Source organism: Plecotus auritus (assembly GCF_963455305.1).
Source record: "Plecotus auritus genome assembly, chromosome: 1".
Classification (NCBI taxonomy): Eukaryota; Metazoa; Chordata; class Mammalia; order Chiroptera; family Vespertilionidae; genus Plecotus; species Plecotus auritus.
The window spans coordinates 14,620,618-14,638,149 of NC_137770.1; the positions used below are offsets into that span (position 1 = coordinate 14,620,618).

Sequence of the window (17,532 nt, forward strand, 5' to 3'; positions counted from 1 at the left end):
TATATAGAGTGGCCCATTTTAATCGGGCCCATTAGGCAGTAAAAGTAAATGTGGGTGTTTTACAAATGCAAATATATCATGCAAATAATGTACTTTATGCTGAATGATGCCTTGGTTTTCATATGTAAAATTAGAAACTGTAGCACAAAGGTAATGATAAACACCTTTGCATCTGTTCTTAAGATGTAGCTGGATGCATCTAAAATTGTAGCAGAGGCTTCCAGCACGATTTTTCCAGCACACCCAAACATGCATTCCATATTATCAAAAATATACATGTACTTATCTAGTTATTTATATATTCCTAAGTAATCAAGAAATCACAGAAGAGAGTAATCCAAATTACCTAAGCTCTTACCATCACTGATGAGATTTATAATTTTGTTTCCTTTTTTAAAGATTTTTCCCATTTTTATCCCTGATGATGATCGTGAAGAACTGTTACTCTATAGCCTAGTTCCATTCTAAGAGACGTATGTCTATAAGATATATTTTTTAATCCTTAGTGTTTGAAAAAATTCTGTTTTATGATACGCAGATAGCTATTTTATAAAATCATTTAGTAGATTAATGTCAACCCCCTTCTGTGTGCTGTGAACTCTCAGCCAAGTTTGAGGGGGGCGGGGGGGCGGTGTGTGACTGCCATGTGGTAGGTCAGGATGCAGCCAGATACCTCCCAGGGTCTGGAGAAAAGGTCAGCCAGAGACACAAAATTCGAGAAGCTAGGTTCTCCACGAGCCCACGAACTCTCCCAGGAAAGGAATATTGAGTAGAAAAGAAGAGAGGCTAATGCTCTAGGAATGCCTCTAACTGTGGGGTCAAGGCTGGACGAAGAGCTAGCAGAATGTTTAGAACAGAGATTGGGAGTGGGAGTGGGAGAACCAGGCTAGAAGGCTATTTTGAGGCTAAAATTTGAAAGGATTTTAAAGAGATAATGTCAGAAGTTACAGAGACTTTCTGTAACCAGAAAATACAAGCACGTGAGCCCATGCGGGAGGGCATGGAGCGGGGGAGGGGACCGTAGGGCTGTTGCAGGCGGCAGGAATGGCCCCAGGTGTCTAACCGGTGGGTCAGACCAAACCTGGGGTCAGCAACCTCGGTACTTGGGTTCCAGCCAGGAAAGAATTCAGAGTCCAGACCCAAACTGTAAGAGAACATTTATTGGGTAAGTCACAGAGGAGAAGAAGGAATTCCTAGAAGAAATGGGCGTAGGCAACAAGTTGTGGAGGTAAAGGAAGGGCCTTGGAGCTTGGGAGTGAGGAAGCTAATGGTTCTCTGCCTGGGAGGAGGGGGAAGGGGCAGGTACAAGCGTCGTCCCAGAGGGAGAGCCCACTGGGTCCTCCATCCTAAGGCTTCTAAGGGCGGAGAGTGTAGGGGCGGTCCCAGGGGAAGAGCTTAATAGACTATTCAGTAGCCTTCCAGGTGAGTCCTTTCCCAGGTGAGTCCTTTCCGGTGGTGGTCTCCACGGACTGATTGGCGGCTCCAGGGCCGGGGTCCTTGTTCCCTGCAGCTGGTCCTGACGGCAGCCTTGGCTGGTGTTGCGGCTTCTGTGGGCCTGGAGCTGAAATACAACTGAGGCCTAGATGTTATCTCTAGGGAGGAAAGGTCAGGGGTCCAAACCTCAGGACCAGCGACATGCTAGGGTCTCACCCTACAACTGATTGTCCTTTGCTGGGCACTTGCGGCTTTCCATCCTGGTGACCTTCTGTACCTGGCCCATCGTCCCTGCTCTGCTCATGTCTGCCTGACTGCCTCCAACAGCACTGTCCACACACTCGGGGTTTATTCTTTAGAAGTTTTACAAAATGTCCCTGAGCATTCTGAACTCTCAGCTTTTGAACTCTTTTGTGATGCTTCTCAAATTGTGAGTGATATTTTGTGAAACTGGAGACCATCTCACACATGTCTGTCAGACTGCGCTAATTCCTCAATTCCAAACTTCTAGGACTTGCGTCCTGCCCCCCAGGAGGCTGGGTCAGTGTGTGGTGGCATAGGCCGTATTTGTTTTTCTCTTACTTCCTGGTGATCAATCCACAGTTAGAATTAAAGCAATAGAGTTCCAAATACTTTCTTAGGAATTCCCCCTTCATTACAACTGCTTTGGGGAAACACCGTCTGGTGGTAGACGACTCAGTATCTAAAGGGCTGGCCTTCACACAGTTTTCAGTGTAAGTGACAGGAATGTGCTCCGTTGCCTGAAGCGGAGCGAGCAAGCTCTGGCCTCTGTGCGAAGCAGATCAGGGCAGGCTGGTCTCGCCGTGTCCCCTCTCCCCGTCGGGGTGGGCTCTCTGTGTTTCAGTGTGTGCGCTTTGGGCCATTCTAGCAGCGGGGCCGACTGCAGGGGCCGTTCAGAACTACGGCGCGGAGTTCGGTCCTTCAGTGCCCCCAACGCTTTAGACTTTGATTCGCTTTTTCCAGAATCTGTCTTATATTAATTCTTTCCCTCATTTTATATTTTAAAAAGTGTTTAGCCTAGCTCAGTGGTCGGCAAACTCATTAGTCAACAGAGCCAAATATCAACAGTACAACGATTGAAATTTCTTGAGAGCCAAATTTTTTAAACTTAAACTTCTTCTAACGCCACTTCTTCAAAATAGACTCGCCCAGGCTGTGGTATTTTGTGGAAGAGCCACACTCAAGGGGCCAAAGAGCCGCATGTGGTATACGAGCTGCAGTTTGCCGACCACGGGTCTAGCTGATGTGGCTCAGTGGTTGAGCGGCAACCTGTGAACCAGGATGTCAAAGTTTGATTCCTGATCCAGGCACTCCATCCTCAGTACGGGGTGTATTCATTTATGTGTTTGTTTTTTTCTCTCTCTGTTTCTCTTTCCCCCCTCCCTTCCTCTCTCTGAAATCAATTAAAAAAACCATATTTAAAAAAAATGTTTTGTTGTGGTAAAATACGTGCACCATGAAAAATACAGCATCTTAACCATTTTACAGTTAACCAGCTTAACCCTTATATGGATCAGTAGTGTTAAGCACATGCACATAGCTGTGCAGCCAGTTCCTTGCTAAACTGAAGCGCTGAACCCATTAAACAATGACTTCCCCCTCCCTCCGGCCTCTGGAAACCACCATTTTACTGTCTATCTCTGTGAACCTGACTCCTCCAGGGACCTCCTGGAAGTAGAATCATATATGTCGGATTTGGCCTTTTGTGCCTGGCTTATTTTACTTAGCGCAGTGTCCTTGAGGTTCATCCATGTTGTATCCTGTTCTGTCTTTTAGATATACCTATTCACATTTGCCAGCTTAGAAAAAAAGTGCTTTCCTTAATTTGCTTTTTTTCAAAAAAATATTTTTTTATTGATTTCAGAGAGGAAGGAAGAGGGAGAAAGAGATAGAAACATCAATGATGAAAGAATTGTTGGCTGGCTGCCTCCTGCATGTCCCCTCCTGGGGACTGAGCCTGCAACCCACGCATGTGCCCTTGACCGGAATCGAACCCAGGACCCTTTAGTCTGCAGGCCGATGCTCTAGCCACTGAGCCAAAGGGCCTTAATTTGCTTTTCCTTAGACTTAGAGAAACTCCAGGCTGGTGAGTGTACAGGTGTGGGTTGTGCCAGAGCCTCCCAGGGTCTTGGTTACAGTCCAGCCGATTCTCTCAATGGTGAGAAAGCTCACGGATGTAGAGAAAACACGTGACGGATCACATCATGATGCCAAGAGCCACCTTAGGGGTCCGCGACCTGTTAAGTCGCGGTGTCCCGTTGGGAGTTCAAAGCCATGCAGCCGAGAGTGTGTGGCCCAGGGAGCGATGGTGGACTGTGAGTCTGTGGCATTCGCTGGGTGTGCTGTCCAGGATGAGACCGCTCGGCTCTTGGGATTTGCAGGCTCAGCTCTGGTCTTAATGATCCGCTGGATCAATGTTCTCAAATGCCAGTTCACAAATGCCTTCCTGGCAGCCGAGGCCCTCTGGTCCTGTTGGTTGGCTTCCTTTGTCACAAAGCAGGTTTGGCTTATAGTTGCTGAAGGTCATGGAATTTCGTTAGCACCTCATTGAAATGAGACATTTGTGGCCCCGCGTTGTATTGTTTCTGCTAATAGGAGCCCAGTGCCGCATTTCACATATGGTTAGCCTGATTGCTTTTTCTAGTGTGGGATTTTGCCTCGGAGAGATTTTTTTTTAATGTTTTTATTGATTTCAGAGAGGAAGGGCGGGGGGCAGGAAGGAACATCAATGATTCAATGATGGTAGAGAATCATTGATCCACTGCCTCTTGCATGCCCCCTACTGGGGATTGAGCCCACAACCCGGGCATGTGCCCTGACTGGGAATCGCACCCTGACCTCCTGGTTCATGGATCGATGCTCAACCACTCAGCCACACTGGCTGGGCAACCTTAGAGAGAGTCTCAGTGAAATTCCATACACAGCCTTCTGTGCAGAGGGATAGCCAGGAGTTCAGTGTGGGGAGGTTGGAAAGGAAAGCCAGGAGGTGAGGAATGAAGCCGGCCCGTTGATGTGTTTGTGTCGGGACAGTGGGCTGGCCCCGCAGGCCCTGGTCTGGTCTTGGGCTGCTCACTAGATGACTTGGGTGATTCTCTTCCCTTCTCAGGCCCTCTGTCTTCTTGTCTATAGAAGGAAGAAGGTGAGTCCTGCCTGCCTACCCTCCCACAGGATTGGAGGGTTCCCTGGAAAAGTGTTGGTGGCTTACTCTGTAAACAGTAATTTGCTGTCCTAGCTTCAAGCAACATGAGCACCATTGTATGGTAATGAAAACCCACTTTGGTAGATTGAAGAGGCCCTAGAGAAGTCATGGCAGGGACCATATACAAGTCACCAGCACCTAGTACTGAGTGGAGAGCCCCCCCCCCTCTTGGTTTGCCACATGAATGGGTGGTTTCCAGGGTGACTCAGGTTCTCCCACAAAGACCTTGACCAACAGCGCCTTCTCTGAATTACTGGGGTTGACACACACTTTTAAGTAATTTCATATCATGTTGTTAAGCTCACTTGGAACTTTAAAGTCCAGTGAACCAGAAACAGCTCCACATCAGGGGAAAAAATCAGCTTGCAGCCTCTCCAACCTGCAGCCTCTCCAACCTGCAGCCACAAGGACTGTAACCATTGACCTTTCTTTGGGCATTTCCTGTCCCTTCGAATCCTAGGAGGTTGGAGCTAGGTAAGTATGTCAGTAAAACTCCTGGAGGCCATAAACGGTGCCTTTAAATCCTCCTCCTTCACTTCCTGCATCCTTCTTAACACCCAGCACAGTTCTCAGTAAGCAGTTAATACATCCTTGAATCTGCTAATAGTTAGAAGATGTCGTTTTGAGGGACCGTCAAAAAAAAAAAAAAAAAAAAAGAATGTAGAATATGGGGCCAGTGAGCTCCAAAGCTTTGTATTGAGAGTGACGTGAACCAGTTTACCTTGAGCTAGAAAGACCACAGGTGAATTCATCAGTCACATGGGGGCCAGGCCAGAGCAGGTGGATGGCCAGTCAAATCTCTCTCCATTACTCGGCTATAGATTACACTGACCACACAGCAGGGCAGCAGGAATAGTGATCGGAGACTTAGCTACGTTAAAAGGATGTTGTAGAAACCTTTAAGTAGATTTCTATGGTATAGAGAGTTTTCCTTATCTAAACCACTGGATTTACCCGCCCTCGCTTCCCCATTTACCCCATCACTGGCATCTACTCAGTTCTCAGCCAAATCCAGGTCAGGATAAAGAGGAGATTTGGATGGCAGTAAGCTAGATATTTCAGGCTCCTGCAGTAATACTCAATTATTGAATTCTCTTGAAGCACCAACTCCTCTATAATGAAGTCCTCAGTTTTTAAATATCTTTAGAAATCAGGTGATTGAGTATTGGCAACAGTCAGTTTGCTGCTTCCTGCTTTCTTGTGAAATCCTAGGAGCTGGCTGGGGTTGTTAAAAGATAATCTTAAGCCTTTTAGTGCATATTATTCTTCATTCAACTTTGAGCTGCAAAGCCTCAGAATGGAATAGGCCAGGAATGAGACAGAAGAGAAATCAGCTTGCTGCCATCATCCCACAGCCCTGCGACCCCAGCCAGATCTGCTGTTGCCCTGGGCAACTCCTGGCCACCCAGAGGCCACCATAGCCAGAGCTGGGGGGATCAGGGTTGCGGGAAAAGCCATTGCGGATATGGGTTATTCCTGCTCAGTCTGAGTACAGTGGATCCGAAACACAGTAGAACAAAAAGGTTCATGTACATCGCGGGTCACAGTGTGTTTTCTGGCACACTTGATATCATCTGCTGTTGAATAGTGTTTTTGCTCTGTTGCTCTTTTCTTCCTTCTACTTCCCAATCATGGAACGTGTCCGTGGACCCGCGATGCTATTTGTACCTCTGGCAATGATGTGTCCATCAGCAGCACGTGTCCCTGGCATTTCTCCTTTTGTTAACAGTGTTACGTTACTAGGGACCCTGGATGTCAGTGAAGCAGTCATCAATCGGATAGCCCTTCAGATTTCTTATTCTCCCTGCGTGTGTCCATCTGCCCAATTTACACATGTGTTATTCAGACCAACTTTTTTATTTTTTCAGTGTTGAAATGTGATTGATGATGCGTAAACCAGTATCGTTTGCCATGGACTATTTTGGTGCTAGTAGCTTATGCTGCCTCTTGGGCTGGATGTAGTAATATGTGTGTGTGTGTGTGTGTGTGTGTGTGTGTGTGTGTTTTACTAAGTGCTTTCTAACATTCAGTGCTTGATTTAGAATAACCTGCTTTCCACTCCAAGGATATTTCACTCAGGCAGGCTCGGTTATAAAGTTTTTCACTGGATATTTTAAAACAGTGAAAATGCTTGTCTATAAATGCAGTAAAGTGTCTTTGTGATATATTGATCTTCCTTATTTTCTTGCCTCTCTTGTTACCAGACTGTGGGTGGTGACATTTGAAAAATGTATTATAGGGGATGGAGTGCAACATTTTAAGCCAAGAAATTGAAAACAGGATGCGAAACAAGAAGGTAGGGGAGGGAGAGAGTCGATCAAGGTCATGTCTGTATATTAAGGATTTGATGGTGGGAAAGCCAGGAGAGGCAGGTTTGCATTTATAAATAGGCAGGTGGCACCAGGAAGTGTTGGAAAAACCCACCTGGTCTCAGGCAGGGATAGAAGTTCTTTGCCACATAAAATCATAAAACCAAGAACAAGTTAGCAAAGGTTATAAGCTATGGCATTGAACTGTGTGAATTTGCCATTTTGTTTTATCTGCAAATAATTCCAATGCCCAGAAGGGAGCAGGGTCCAGATGGTAACCCCAATTCCACATGGATTATTTCTGCACTGTGAAAGATGAAGCCCATTCATCATAAAACAAAAGTAATGGTTTTTAAAGTTGCATTTTCAGAGGTTATAAATTTATTTATATAAAAGCCTAAGCAACCATTAACACCGAATGACTGGAACGACCAGTCGCTATGATGTGCACTGACCACCAGAGGGCAGACACTCAACGCAGGAGCTGCCCCCTGGTGGTCAGTGCACTCCCCAGCCAACCTCCCGCAGCCTCTCCCCCAGCCTACCAACCTCCCACAGCCCCTTCCTCCCCTCCCACTCAGCCAACCTTCCACAGTCCTTCCCCCCATAGGCCCTGATCAGGAGGGCAGCTGGCCAACCTCCTGGGTTCCCTCCCCCTGGGCAGCCGGCCCCCCCGAATAGGCCTCAATCGCCAGCCAGGCCAAGGGACCCCACCCGTGCACGAATTCGTGCACCAGGCGTCTAGTAATACATAATTGGGAATGCATTTTGAGGCCATTTGAGTGACGTGTTCAGAGCACGGGCTGCTCAAAGTATAGTGAGTGAGTGTAAACGAGCCCATCCTTACGCTGCTTTCTCTTCTGTTTCAGCACATCAGGTCCACCCATTTGGCCGGGCAGTACCTTCTTCAAGAGAAATGGAGCCCTTCTACAAGGTAGGTCTCTGCAAGCAGCCGTTCCCCCTCCCCCTTCCCCACCATCTCTTCTGGTGACAACCAGCAGAGCTCTGTCCTGCTGAGGAATGGGCACTGGAGAAGTGTGACTGCTGTGGGTCGGGTCTGTCATTTCTTCCTACTCACATCTTCTGGTTGCTGTGAATTGCTAGTCTGAAACCAGGACTGCTCCTTTTGGTCTGTTGTTACTGGTCCGGTTCTAGACGTGTTTGGCTTGCTTTGGTGAACTTGGAATCCCGCGGCAGTTAGGATGTGACAATAGCACCAACCAGGCTAGTCAAAACAAACCCTGTTGTGTATTTTCAATGTTCCAGATGTTTTGGGTGTCTGTTGGCAGTTTGTTCACCATGGAGGGCCACGTATTCCTGGCTGACCCCTAACATCCACATGTGCCTGGATGGGTGACTGTGGTTAGTTCTGAGGCTCAGAGTTCAGACACCTCTCCCTTGTTCCTGTAAGCATCATTTGCAGGGGGACATCCTTCCTGCGGTCCAGCCCATGTCAGCTGCTGTGCCCAAGTTCCTATGCAGTGTGCTCGAGGAATTCAAACTGTCTTTCATCTCTACTTTTGCAATTCAATTTCTTTGGAAATGGCCAAAGTTAAAGAAGAATAAATGGTTTAAAATAGCAATAAGATGCATGCTAAATACTTTTCGAAAGTACTTTTGGGTGATTGCTGTTTTGGATATCTGCTCGATAGATCAGCTGGAATTGGCTGGCCAATGACTGGCCAGAAGTAAGAGTGGTACAATGGGCCAAAATCAGGTGGATTTGGTTGGACCAAGAGGTTTAGAACTGTACTGGGCTTAAGGTGAGGCATTCCAGTGTATTTTGGTTGGTTTAGACCTGTTTGGTTAGTTTAAGCCTCTTTTCCTTAAACGTACACACTGAGGGCTGGACATGTGGATGAATATAAATGTGGCTAAGAAAAGTGACGTTTGTCTTCAGGTTTCTGGAGTAGCTCAAAACAGTTTTGAATGATGTCACATGTTTGTCATTGTGTTAGAGGCCATGCAATTGCATATTGTCGTTCTAATAGCCTGTGAAATTGGGAACCTAAGAATGTCTTTGCATTTTTGCTTGATACAGGGTGAAATTTAAGCAGGCAGGTTTGAGTAATGCTAATTTTAATGACCACCATAGCCATCCTAATTATTTAAGAAAAAAAGGGAACTCCCTCCGCTTTTAGAAATTAATACACAATTTTTAAAAGATGTACTCTATCCCCCCTTTAGAAGATATATATGGAAATAAACCTTGATGAGCCTTTGGCTTTCTTCCAGGGAATTTCAAAGAGCTGTGTATCCTCACTTTCCCTCTAGATCTATAGCAGTGAATATCACTGGTGTTTGAGTTATTTTCAGAAAAGGGATTTTATTTGCTTAGAGCATTCTCTTACAGGACTTTTATTCATTGAGTTTCACATTAGGTAAGATTTGCTCTAAGCACCTTACTTTTGGGTTGTTGCAGGCAAAAGCCTGAGAGGAAACATTGGTAAGTTTTCTGAAGTTGAGTGGTTTGGCTGTGAGAGTCTGTCTCATGGCTGGGAGACCTTTTTTCTCGTCCTGATAGGGTTAACAATCCTCCTAATTACTCGAGGCATTGAGAATGAAATTATGACATATGTCAGATGCTCATTGAGGCAACATCCAACTCGGTGCAGCCCATTTATTTCTTTGTACATGTGAAAATCAGAAGGATCTTGGAGAGACTTTGGGAGTGTGGGCCGGGATTTGTCAACTTTGTTTTTCTGTGCTATTTCTTCATTTGCTAGATCTGTCTATAGAGTTCTCCAGACACTTATTGTGACAAGGTTTTTTGAACTAGCCTAATTAATATTTCTGTTTCTTTGGTGGGTGGTACTGGCTCATCAAGAACTCGCTGAAGCCCACAAGCAAAAGTTTTGCAAAAAGGTAACGGCGTATGAAGAAGGGGGTTGCCCTGTCCTACCAGCGGAAAGGTCAGGTTCCAGCCGTGGGCAAACTACGGCCCGCGGGCCGGATCCGGCCCGTTCGGCTGTTCTATCCGGCCCACGGAGCCGAAAGAGCGGAGGGTTCTCTTGCTCTCCCCTCCGCTCCTTTGAATTTATATTAGTTCCCACAAACACTCCATCCATGCTTTTGTTCCGGCCCTCCGGTCCAGATTAAGAACCCATTGTGGCCCTCGAGTCAAAAAGTTTGCCCACCCCTGGTTAGACTCAGGTAGACGAAAACGCCCTGACTTACGCTTGCTTTCTCATCTTTGTACTTTACATTTTAAAAATATGCGCACCTACCTTCTTTTTCCCTGGAACAAGCAGGAGGACATTTTTCTAGACATCAGACTATAGGCAAGAACTCTGTTAACAGGTTCCAGCCACAGGGAGGGGGTTGCAGGTGAGCAGGGCTCCCCTAAAGAGCCCAGTTTGGGGAAGTGAGGTAGAAGATGAAGCTTCTATCCGGTGACACAGGCCCAGGGACCAGCCAGCAGAAGCCCAGCCTGGCTGTGGGGCCCCATTGGAGCAGAGCTGGCTGAACCAGCTCCCCGGGGAGGCCCTGCTGGGCGGAGTGGCCCTGGGGCTGAGGCTACTAAGGAAGCAGACAAGTCACGTGTAGTGTATAGTATAGAGGACCCGTTTGCTTTTGTCAGGGGGATGGAGCAGAGGGGCTCTCACTTCTTGGGAGAGTTGACACTTGAGTGAAGTCTTAAAAAATGGGTGGATGGGGCCTTGGAAATGGAAAACGGCATTGCAAGAAGGGGCCACAGCAAGAGTACGCGCACATGAGAGTGTCGCCTTGGGGATGTCACGGGGCAGGTACGGATAACGAGGGACTCGGGCACTTTGGAATGATGACGTCGCATGCACCGAGAGATGTTTAAAGAGAATAATGGGATACAGAGAAGAGGGAATAATGGAATGAGTGGGACAGAGTGCATAATGGTGGCAGTGTTGTCTGGCAGTTGTGTGGTGTATACGCCGTTGAGGAGAAACGTAGTACGGTTATTTTTTTTCCAGCGTAAGAACCAATTGCAAGAATTAACTGAAGTACTCGAGGTCCTACTCGAGGGCGGCCTGTGTGTTTTGGTTCTTGCAGAATCGCTGGCAGGAGGGCCTGCTGAGTCACCTCGCAGTTTTGAGGATAATGGGGTAAGATTTGGTTTGGATTACACCAGGCATGGGTAGTTAACATAATTGGTCATTTCATCAATTCACAGCACTTATTTTAAATGCCATTTAGGCTGCTAGAGACAATTGTAAATGTGAGCAGTTCCCCTCCACTGGAGAGCAAGCACTTCAGTTCTTGTACAATGGAGACGAGCCGAGTGCCAGAGGGGACACCCATTGTTTCAGGCGGACCCAGGACGGGGCTCACCAGAGAAGAGTGTGGCTCATCCGAGCCCCGCAGGGTGGCCAGCTGACAGAGGTCCCCTCTGCGTGTCTCCATGTGTCTCGATTTTGGTTTCTGGGTGGTTGAAATACATGTTTATTAATTTTATTAATTAATGCTGTTTCTTAGCTTTCTCGTTAAAAAAGTAACGTGTTTTATTTTTTTTCCAAACTCCCTAGCTCCTCCCCCTCCCTATAATTCATCACCCATCAAACTTAAAATTAGGTGACTTTAAACATCACCCTCAGGTTAATTATTTTAATGATCAGTGATTCCTCATTAAAGACATTTCTCACCCCTGGTCTGACCCTTCATCTGGTCCCTGGAGGTTTCAGATGACATTGCTGTCCGTGTTCGATTCGTGCTTCTGCTGGAAGTGGCTACACGCTACCCGGTCTGATCGTCCCCTTCTTTCCTGCCGGCCTTCACAGGCCCTGTCAGCCTCAGCCCCCTATGGAGTTTTGTTCCAAGACAAGCTGCTGCCCTTGCAGCTCTGTGCCAGCTGACCGCTTGGACCCACCTGTCTTATTTGCAGCTCTTCCCCTGAGCAGGTGTTCCCGGCTCGCCCACACTACCCCACCCACAAGCACTTCTTTACTGCCCATCTCTGTGTCAGGCACTGGATGAGGCTGGAGTTCCAGGGCTGCACCACTTACAGCCCGTCCTGGGGTCAGACCACATGCCTCAGCCCTTCACAGAAAGGGGCTGAAACAGCCACGGCGCAGTCACTAACACCCTGCTGGCCTTCCTGGCTTTCCCTCCACTTCCTTTTCCCTGTCACCCCAGGATTGGCCCCCTCATTGTTATTAAATCCATTTCTATAGGATCCAGTAGTGGAATTAAATTCCATCACACACATCACAGATTTTATTTCCATTTGTTTCTGACAACCCACTGGATGAGCTAATGAGACGGAAAGGGGACCTTCGAGGCGTGCCCGGCGCCCAGAGCAGGGCGGCGCTGCTGCGGCCCGCCAGCAGGAAGGAGACACGTTCTTCCGCTGTGAGATGAACGTTGTCCCGAGAATACACCGAGTGCTGCTGCTAGGGAACCGTGCACAGGGTGATGATGACCGAGAGGACTTGCTCTGGGGAATGCCCGTTTCCCAAGTTCTAGGTAGTTTTATGTACTAACTGTCTTGGGAGATCGGTTGTGTGCTGCCACTCGGCACAGCCCTTACTCTCTGCCATCGCTATGCCAGGCCTCTTTACTGCTGACATGTATGCCGTGCCTCACTTCGGCTGTATTCCGTGCCGTGAAAGTCTCCAGAGCAAGTGCTAGTAAAGCAGGAACACCTTGGAGTGGAGAGAGTGCACTGGTTACAAGTCCAGGAAGGGACCGCGGTTCTGGTTCCAACATTGCCACGTGGCAAACATTGTGACCTTGGTCGAGCCGAGTGACATCCCGAGTCTTCACTGTCTGACCTGGGCATTGAGGGGTGGACCTCAGGGATGGCAGGCTGGCAGAGGTTTTCTGCGGAGTACCCGCTCTGTCCCATTCCAGCAACTTCCCTAAAAGTAGGTCAAAATGGATTTTGAGGCTTAGTGCTAGCGCAGAGGAGAAAGAGTGCTCCCTCCAGCAGCTGTGTCTGCAATGCAGCCGAGGAAAGGGAGGAGGGGGTGGCAGGCTGGCCGGAGGCCCCCATCTTCCCACAGGGCGCTTCTCAGGTCTCCTGTGTCTTCGGGGGGGGTGGGGTGGGCAGTGAATTATCAATGTGGGCAACTTGGAAGCGAACCCTGCCTTGGCTTCTTGGGCAACCGGCTTAGCCTCTCCGTGGGGATAATAATAATAATAACAACGCTTGTCTGTCTTAAGGGTTTTGTGAGGATTTGGTACAATCGTATTAGTAAACCATTCAGAACATGCCAAATTCCCAACCAGAGTTAGTTATTGTAACATTTGCCAAAACTGTGAACCTTGGGAGAATAAAACAGGGCTAAGTCCTGGCCATGGTCTCCCTGTGTCCGGCAAAAACTTCCCTTCTGGTCCAGTTGGCGGGCCGGAAGTCTGGATTTGCCCCAAATCCTGTGGGATTTAAACATAGATCTGAAAAACCGTTTGTGCCTCTCTTTATCTCAGATTTCTTATAAATAGGACTGCTTCTTTGAGAGGTCAAAGTGTATGTATGGATAGCGGGCAGAAGAGCAGAGATTTTCCAGCCGCGTCGACCTGGGTTGGAATGCCTCAATCTCTGGGCGCCAGCTGTCTGACCTGGGGCCTCAGGTTTGATCATCTGTAAAATGGGGCTTTGAGACGCGTCTCCCAGAATCCTTGTGGAGGTTAAAGGGGAATGTGAGTGCAGAAACATCCATGCAGCCCACCTCCAAAATGCTTGGTAAGAGTGAAGGTTTTAGCAGCTTTGACGCTGTTTCTTGCCTAAGGTTTCTGGTCATGAATTCTGGCCAGTAGATTCAAAGTGGAAATTCCAAAACCTCTCAGAGGAAGGGTTCTGCCAAACTCCTCTTTACACCGTTGCCATTCTCTCTCCCTGCTCCACCGCGTGTCTTTTCCAGTTGAATCAGGATGGCGCTGCGGACCTCGGGGTCTGCCAAGGTCTCGGGTCTCTGGTCGCAGGCACTTTTCTCCCTGAGGACCCATGGATCCCAGCTTCTGTCAGGCTACCCCCCCCCCCCCCTATTTCTTCTTCCTTCACATTTGGTCGCAGCCCCGGGCTCTTTGGCTTCTTTTGTATAATCTGCTCCACAAGCTGACTCTTTTGTGCATGTTGAAAATGAGGGCACCTACCTAATGCATAAGTCTCCGGATTCTTGCCCTCGGGCACACCAGTTTCAAAAAAAAAAACAAAACAAAACAAAAAAACAAACAAACTAATAATAGAAAAGGGAAAAGAACCCTCTCTACATTTTCCCGTCCTAATTGCCTTCTGTCCTCCTCGGCCTAGAAGCCCTTTGGAGTTTAGGAGGGGCCCTTTCTCTTGGCATCTTGGTCCTATTGTTCTGCACTGAGTCATTGGTACATATATTTATGTAACTACAATGATGAAGTCAGCTGGCTGCTGTTGTCTGCCATCAGGTGCATCTAAAGGGGTGCTGCTCAGCTCTTCTAATCACCCAAGCTCTAGGCGGTCACCGAGAGCGTGTTTTTACGTTTGTTTAAAAAATATAAGGAAATGCAATTTTAAAAGAAGCTGCTGGTCAGTTCTGACCTTTGCTGTCCCTTGGGAATGCAGTTCTGCCCAATCTGCAGGTACCCGGCTGCCTGTGTCTGCAGCCTGGCGTGGGCCAGCCAGTAGCCCATGTTTTCTTTAATTTCAGTTGGTCTCTCCCTCTCTCCCTCCCTCCCTTCCACCTCCTACCTCTACCAACCGTTTCCATGAAAAGCCAGCGTTGCCCCTGAGACAATGGCAGTCTGTGAACAGAGGTGGGAAGTCAGAGTTGCCGGTTCCACTGGGGACATGGCTCTGAGAGCTTCCTCTGGGCCAGTGTCCTGAGCAAGGGAGCATCCCCGAAAGGAGTCATTCACCTGAGTCTTTCCACAATGCCAGCTTTATTAGGGGAGACTTCCCAATAAGCCATCGAGTCCCATGCAGGTGCACAGAGAGGGCAGCTTATGCAATAGGAGCAAGCAGAGCAAGTGTCTGGTGTGAAGTCCTCGTCACTGGCCGTGTCTGTAGGTGGAGACACGGGCTCCGGTCTCAAGCCAGGCTCCTGCAGTGGCGGCAGGTGTCAGGTGGAGAGGAAGTCTGCAGGGCTCTGAGCATGACCTGAGGTACAGCCCAGCTCGAGCGTTGGGTGGTCAGAGCTCCGAGTTCTTACAGCCCCAGGGGTGGAGGTCCCACTCAGATTCATGTCCAGGTGGAGTCCTTATCCCAGTGTCCACACTTGTGGTTTTGGGGGTCCCAGGCTCCTTCTAAGGGCTTTCCCGTTACACCCCATCACCTCGGGCTTGACACAGCACTTGACATAACTGTCGTGGCTGGCAGGACTCCATACTGGATGGTCCAAGAAGTCCTCCCTGCCCTAAACCCCCCGGGCACCTGCCGGGCAGGTATGGGTGACCTGACCCCTGCTATCCAGGGTGATGTTCAGTAGGAGGTGGACACCGAGGCCTGAGTTCAGGAGAGGGAAGTCAGGGAGGGGGAGGGAGCTTTGGAAGGTGTGAATCCAGAAATGACCATTGAAATTATGTGCATGGATGAGGCTCTCGGGGGGATATAGAATGAAAAGAGGGAAAAGATCCACATTGAAGACCCAGATTTATGATAGAAAGAGCTTAGTCAGAACAACAAAGAAACTGCTTAGTCAGAAATGCGATCACTGAATGGAGGGCACAGACTTTCAGGTGGGAAGGGCAGGAACCCCTGCTGTGCAGAGAAGCCAGGGGGTGGGGCCCCTGAAAAGCCATCACCAAACTCTGATGATCAAAGTGGAACCAGGGCCTTCAGTCTGTCTCTGGAACTGCCCACTCTGGACATTTCATGTAAGAGGAATCATACAGAATGTGACCCAGTGTGTCTGGCTGTGTATGTTCTTTACATTGTTCTTTTATGAGCCTTGTGCATTAGGTATTACTACTCCCATTTTGTAGATGGGAAAAATAAGGCCTGAAGCAGTTTTCCTGCTTGAGGTTGAAAACCTGGACTGATGGTTGGTTCAAAAGGGCATAAATGGTTCTAAACAGTTTCCCACTTTAGATGTTCAGATGTTCTGCAGTGTTTTGAGGAGAATCCTGTGATATTGCTTAAAAGCACTTTGTAATGAAATGACAAGACAGAAAGATGGGAATGGATGTTACGTTGTCTTCTTTCATTCAAGTATTTAAGGTGCTTCATTTCCCTTTTTGTCTCCACTCAGACTTTTGTAAACAGCTAACTGTAAGGTGCATTAGAGACTAGATAAAGAAAAAGGGAAATCCTGAAATTCATCATTCAGAGATTAATACCGAGAGAGGAACCACCCGTTAACAGAACGGATATTTTATTTGAGTCTATCTGAATTTTATACTATTAGGTAGACATAGATATAGATATTTTATACCAATTATCATTCATCAACAGGAATAGTTCCTTATAGTTTAATTCTTGAGCATGTAAAATGTGTCATTGTCTGTGAAGTTGTTTAAGTTAGATTATAATGTAAAGATTATGCAACCTGGATATGTACTGTAGGGCCTGCTTTTTTCAAAGTGCACCATCTTCAGTTACAACTGGAAAACCATTCCGCTTGGAGTCCTGGTTAGCCGTGCTTACATGGAAGTCTAGAAGTACTTTTATACGATCGCCAAGAGGTTATGATGAAGAAGAATTTGTTAGAATATACTCTGATCGAGCTGTTCACCTTACAGTTTCAGAAGTGAACTTGAAAGGCTCCACCTGTAAATGGCAAGAGGTCAAGTTTGTGTTCTTGTTTGGTTCCCTTGACGACTGAAAGGTGTGGCTGAGAACTGGGTAGTATGTGCCACGGTGTGTGATAGGTTAGGAGTGTATGCGTGTGTGTGTGTGTGTGTGTGTGTGTGTGTGTGTGTGTGGCCCGTGCACTCAGGCATTTATCACTGCTTGTTTTAAGTCTGCAAGAATAAATCTCTCCCTTCCACCCCCCTGCTTCTCTTTCTCTGGTGTCTCCACACCCAGCTGTCCTGTTGGCCTTTTCGAATGATGGCATCAAGATAAAAGACCCCCGTTTTTCAAAGCAGACATACCTGGATCCTTTCCCTGCCTTGCTACCTAATTGCTGTCAACGTGGGAAAAGTTATGCAAAATATTGTGAACTACTTTAAAATTCAAAAATACCAGTCTTGCAAGAATCGTGTGATCATTGTGAGGATTAGACGATAATCTGTTTGGCGTCCATGACACTTAGTAGGTGTCCCACATGCAGGTGTCATCGTGTGACCAGGAGAGAAGAGTATAGACCTTGGAGCTGGCCAGTCTTGGGTGCAGAGGCCAACCTCTGCCTCCAGCAAATCTGATGTGTTTGAGACACTCCTTCCCAGCCAATCAGATAGGCGTACTTCATGGGATTCTGTGAGAAGGGAGATAGCATATGTCCCGGGGCTGGCACAGTGCCTGGTGATGGTTGAGTGTTCGATAAACAGAATTCATTACATTTATGATAGCATTTCTGCACTTGCCTAAAGTTTTTAATACCTTCCATCCCTACGCAGCAATAAGGTAAAAATCCTTCCCCAGTTGAACTGAAGTTATGCCTTCAGGAGTGTTTAAGACTGTTTTCAGTCTCCGAAGCTCCGTCTGCATTAAGGCAAATGCCCACGAGATACACGGCGGCGGCG

The 17,532-nt window shown here is 47.7% G+C and overlaps 1 protein-coding gene across 8 annotated transcripts in view; it reads left to right on the forward strand.

The window, feature by feature from the left end:
- FOXN3 (forkhead box N3) overlaps positions 1-17,532 on the forward strand; it is a 368,404-nt gene that overhangs the window by 247,406 nt on the left and 103,466 nt on the right. For all 8 annotated transcript variants that reach the window (XM_080687002.1, XM_080687000.1, XM_080686997.1 and 5 more), the window contains one exon: positions 7,833-7,897. In XM_080687002.1, coding sequence (XP_080543128.1) covers positions 7,833-7,897 — 65 coding nt within the window. The remainder of the gene's footprint in view (positions 1-7,832; positions 7,898-17,532) is intronic.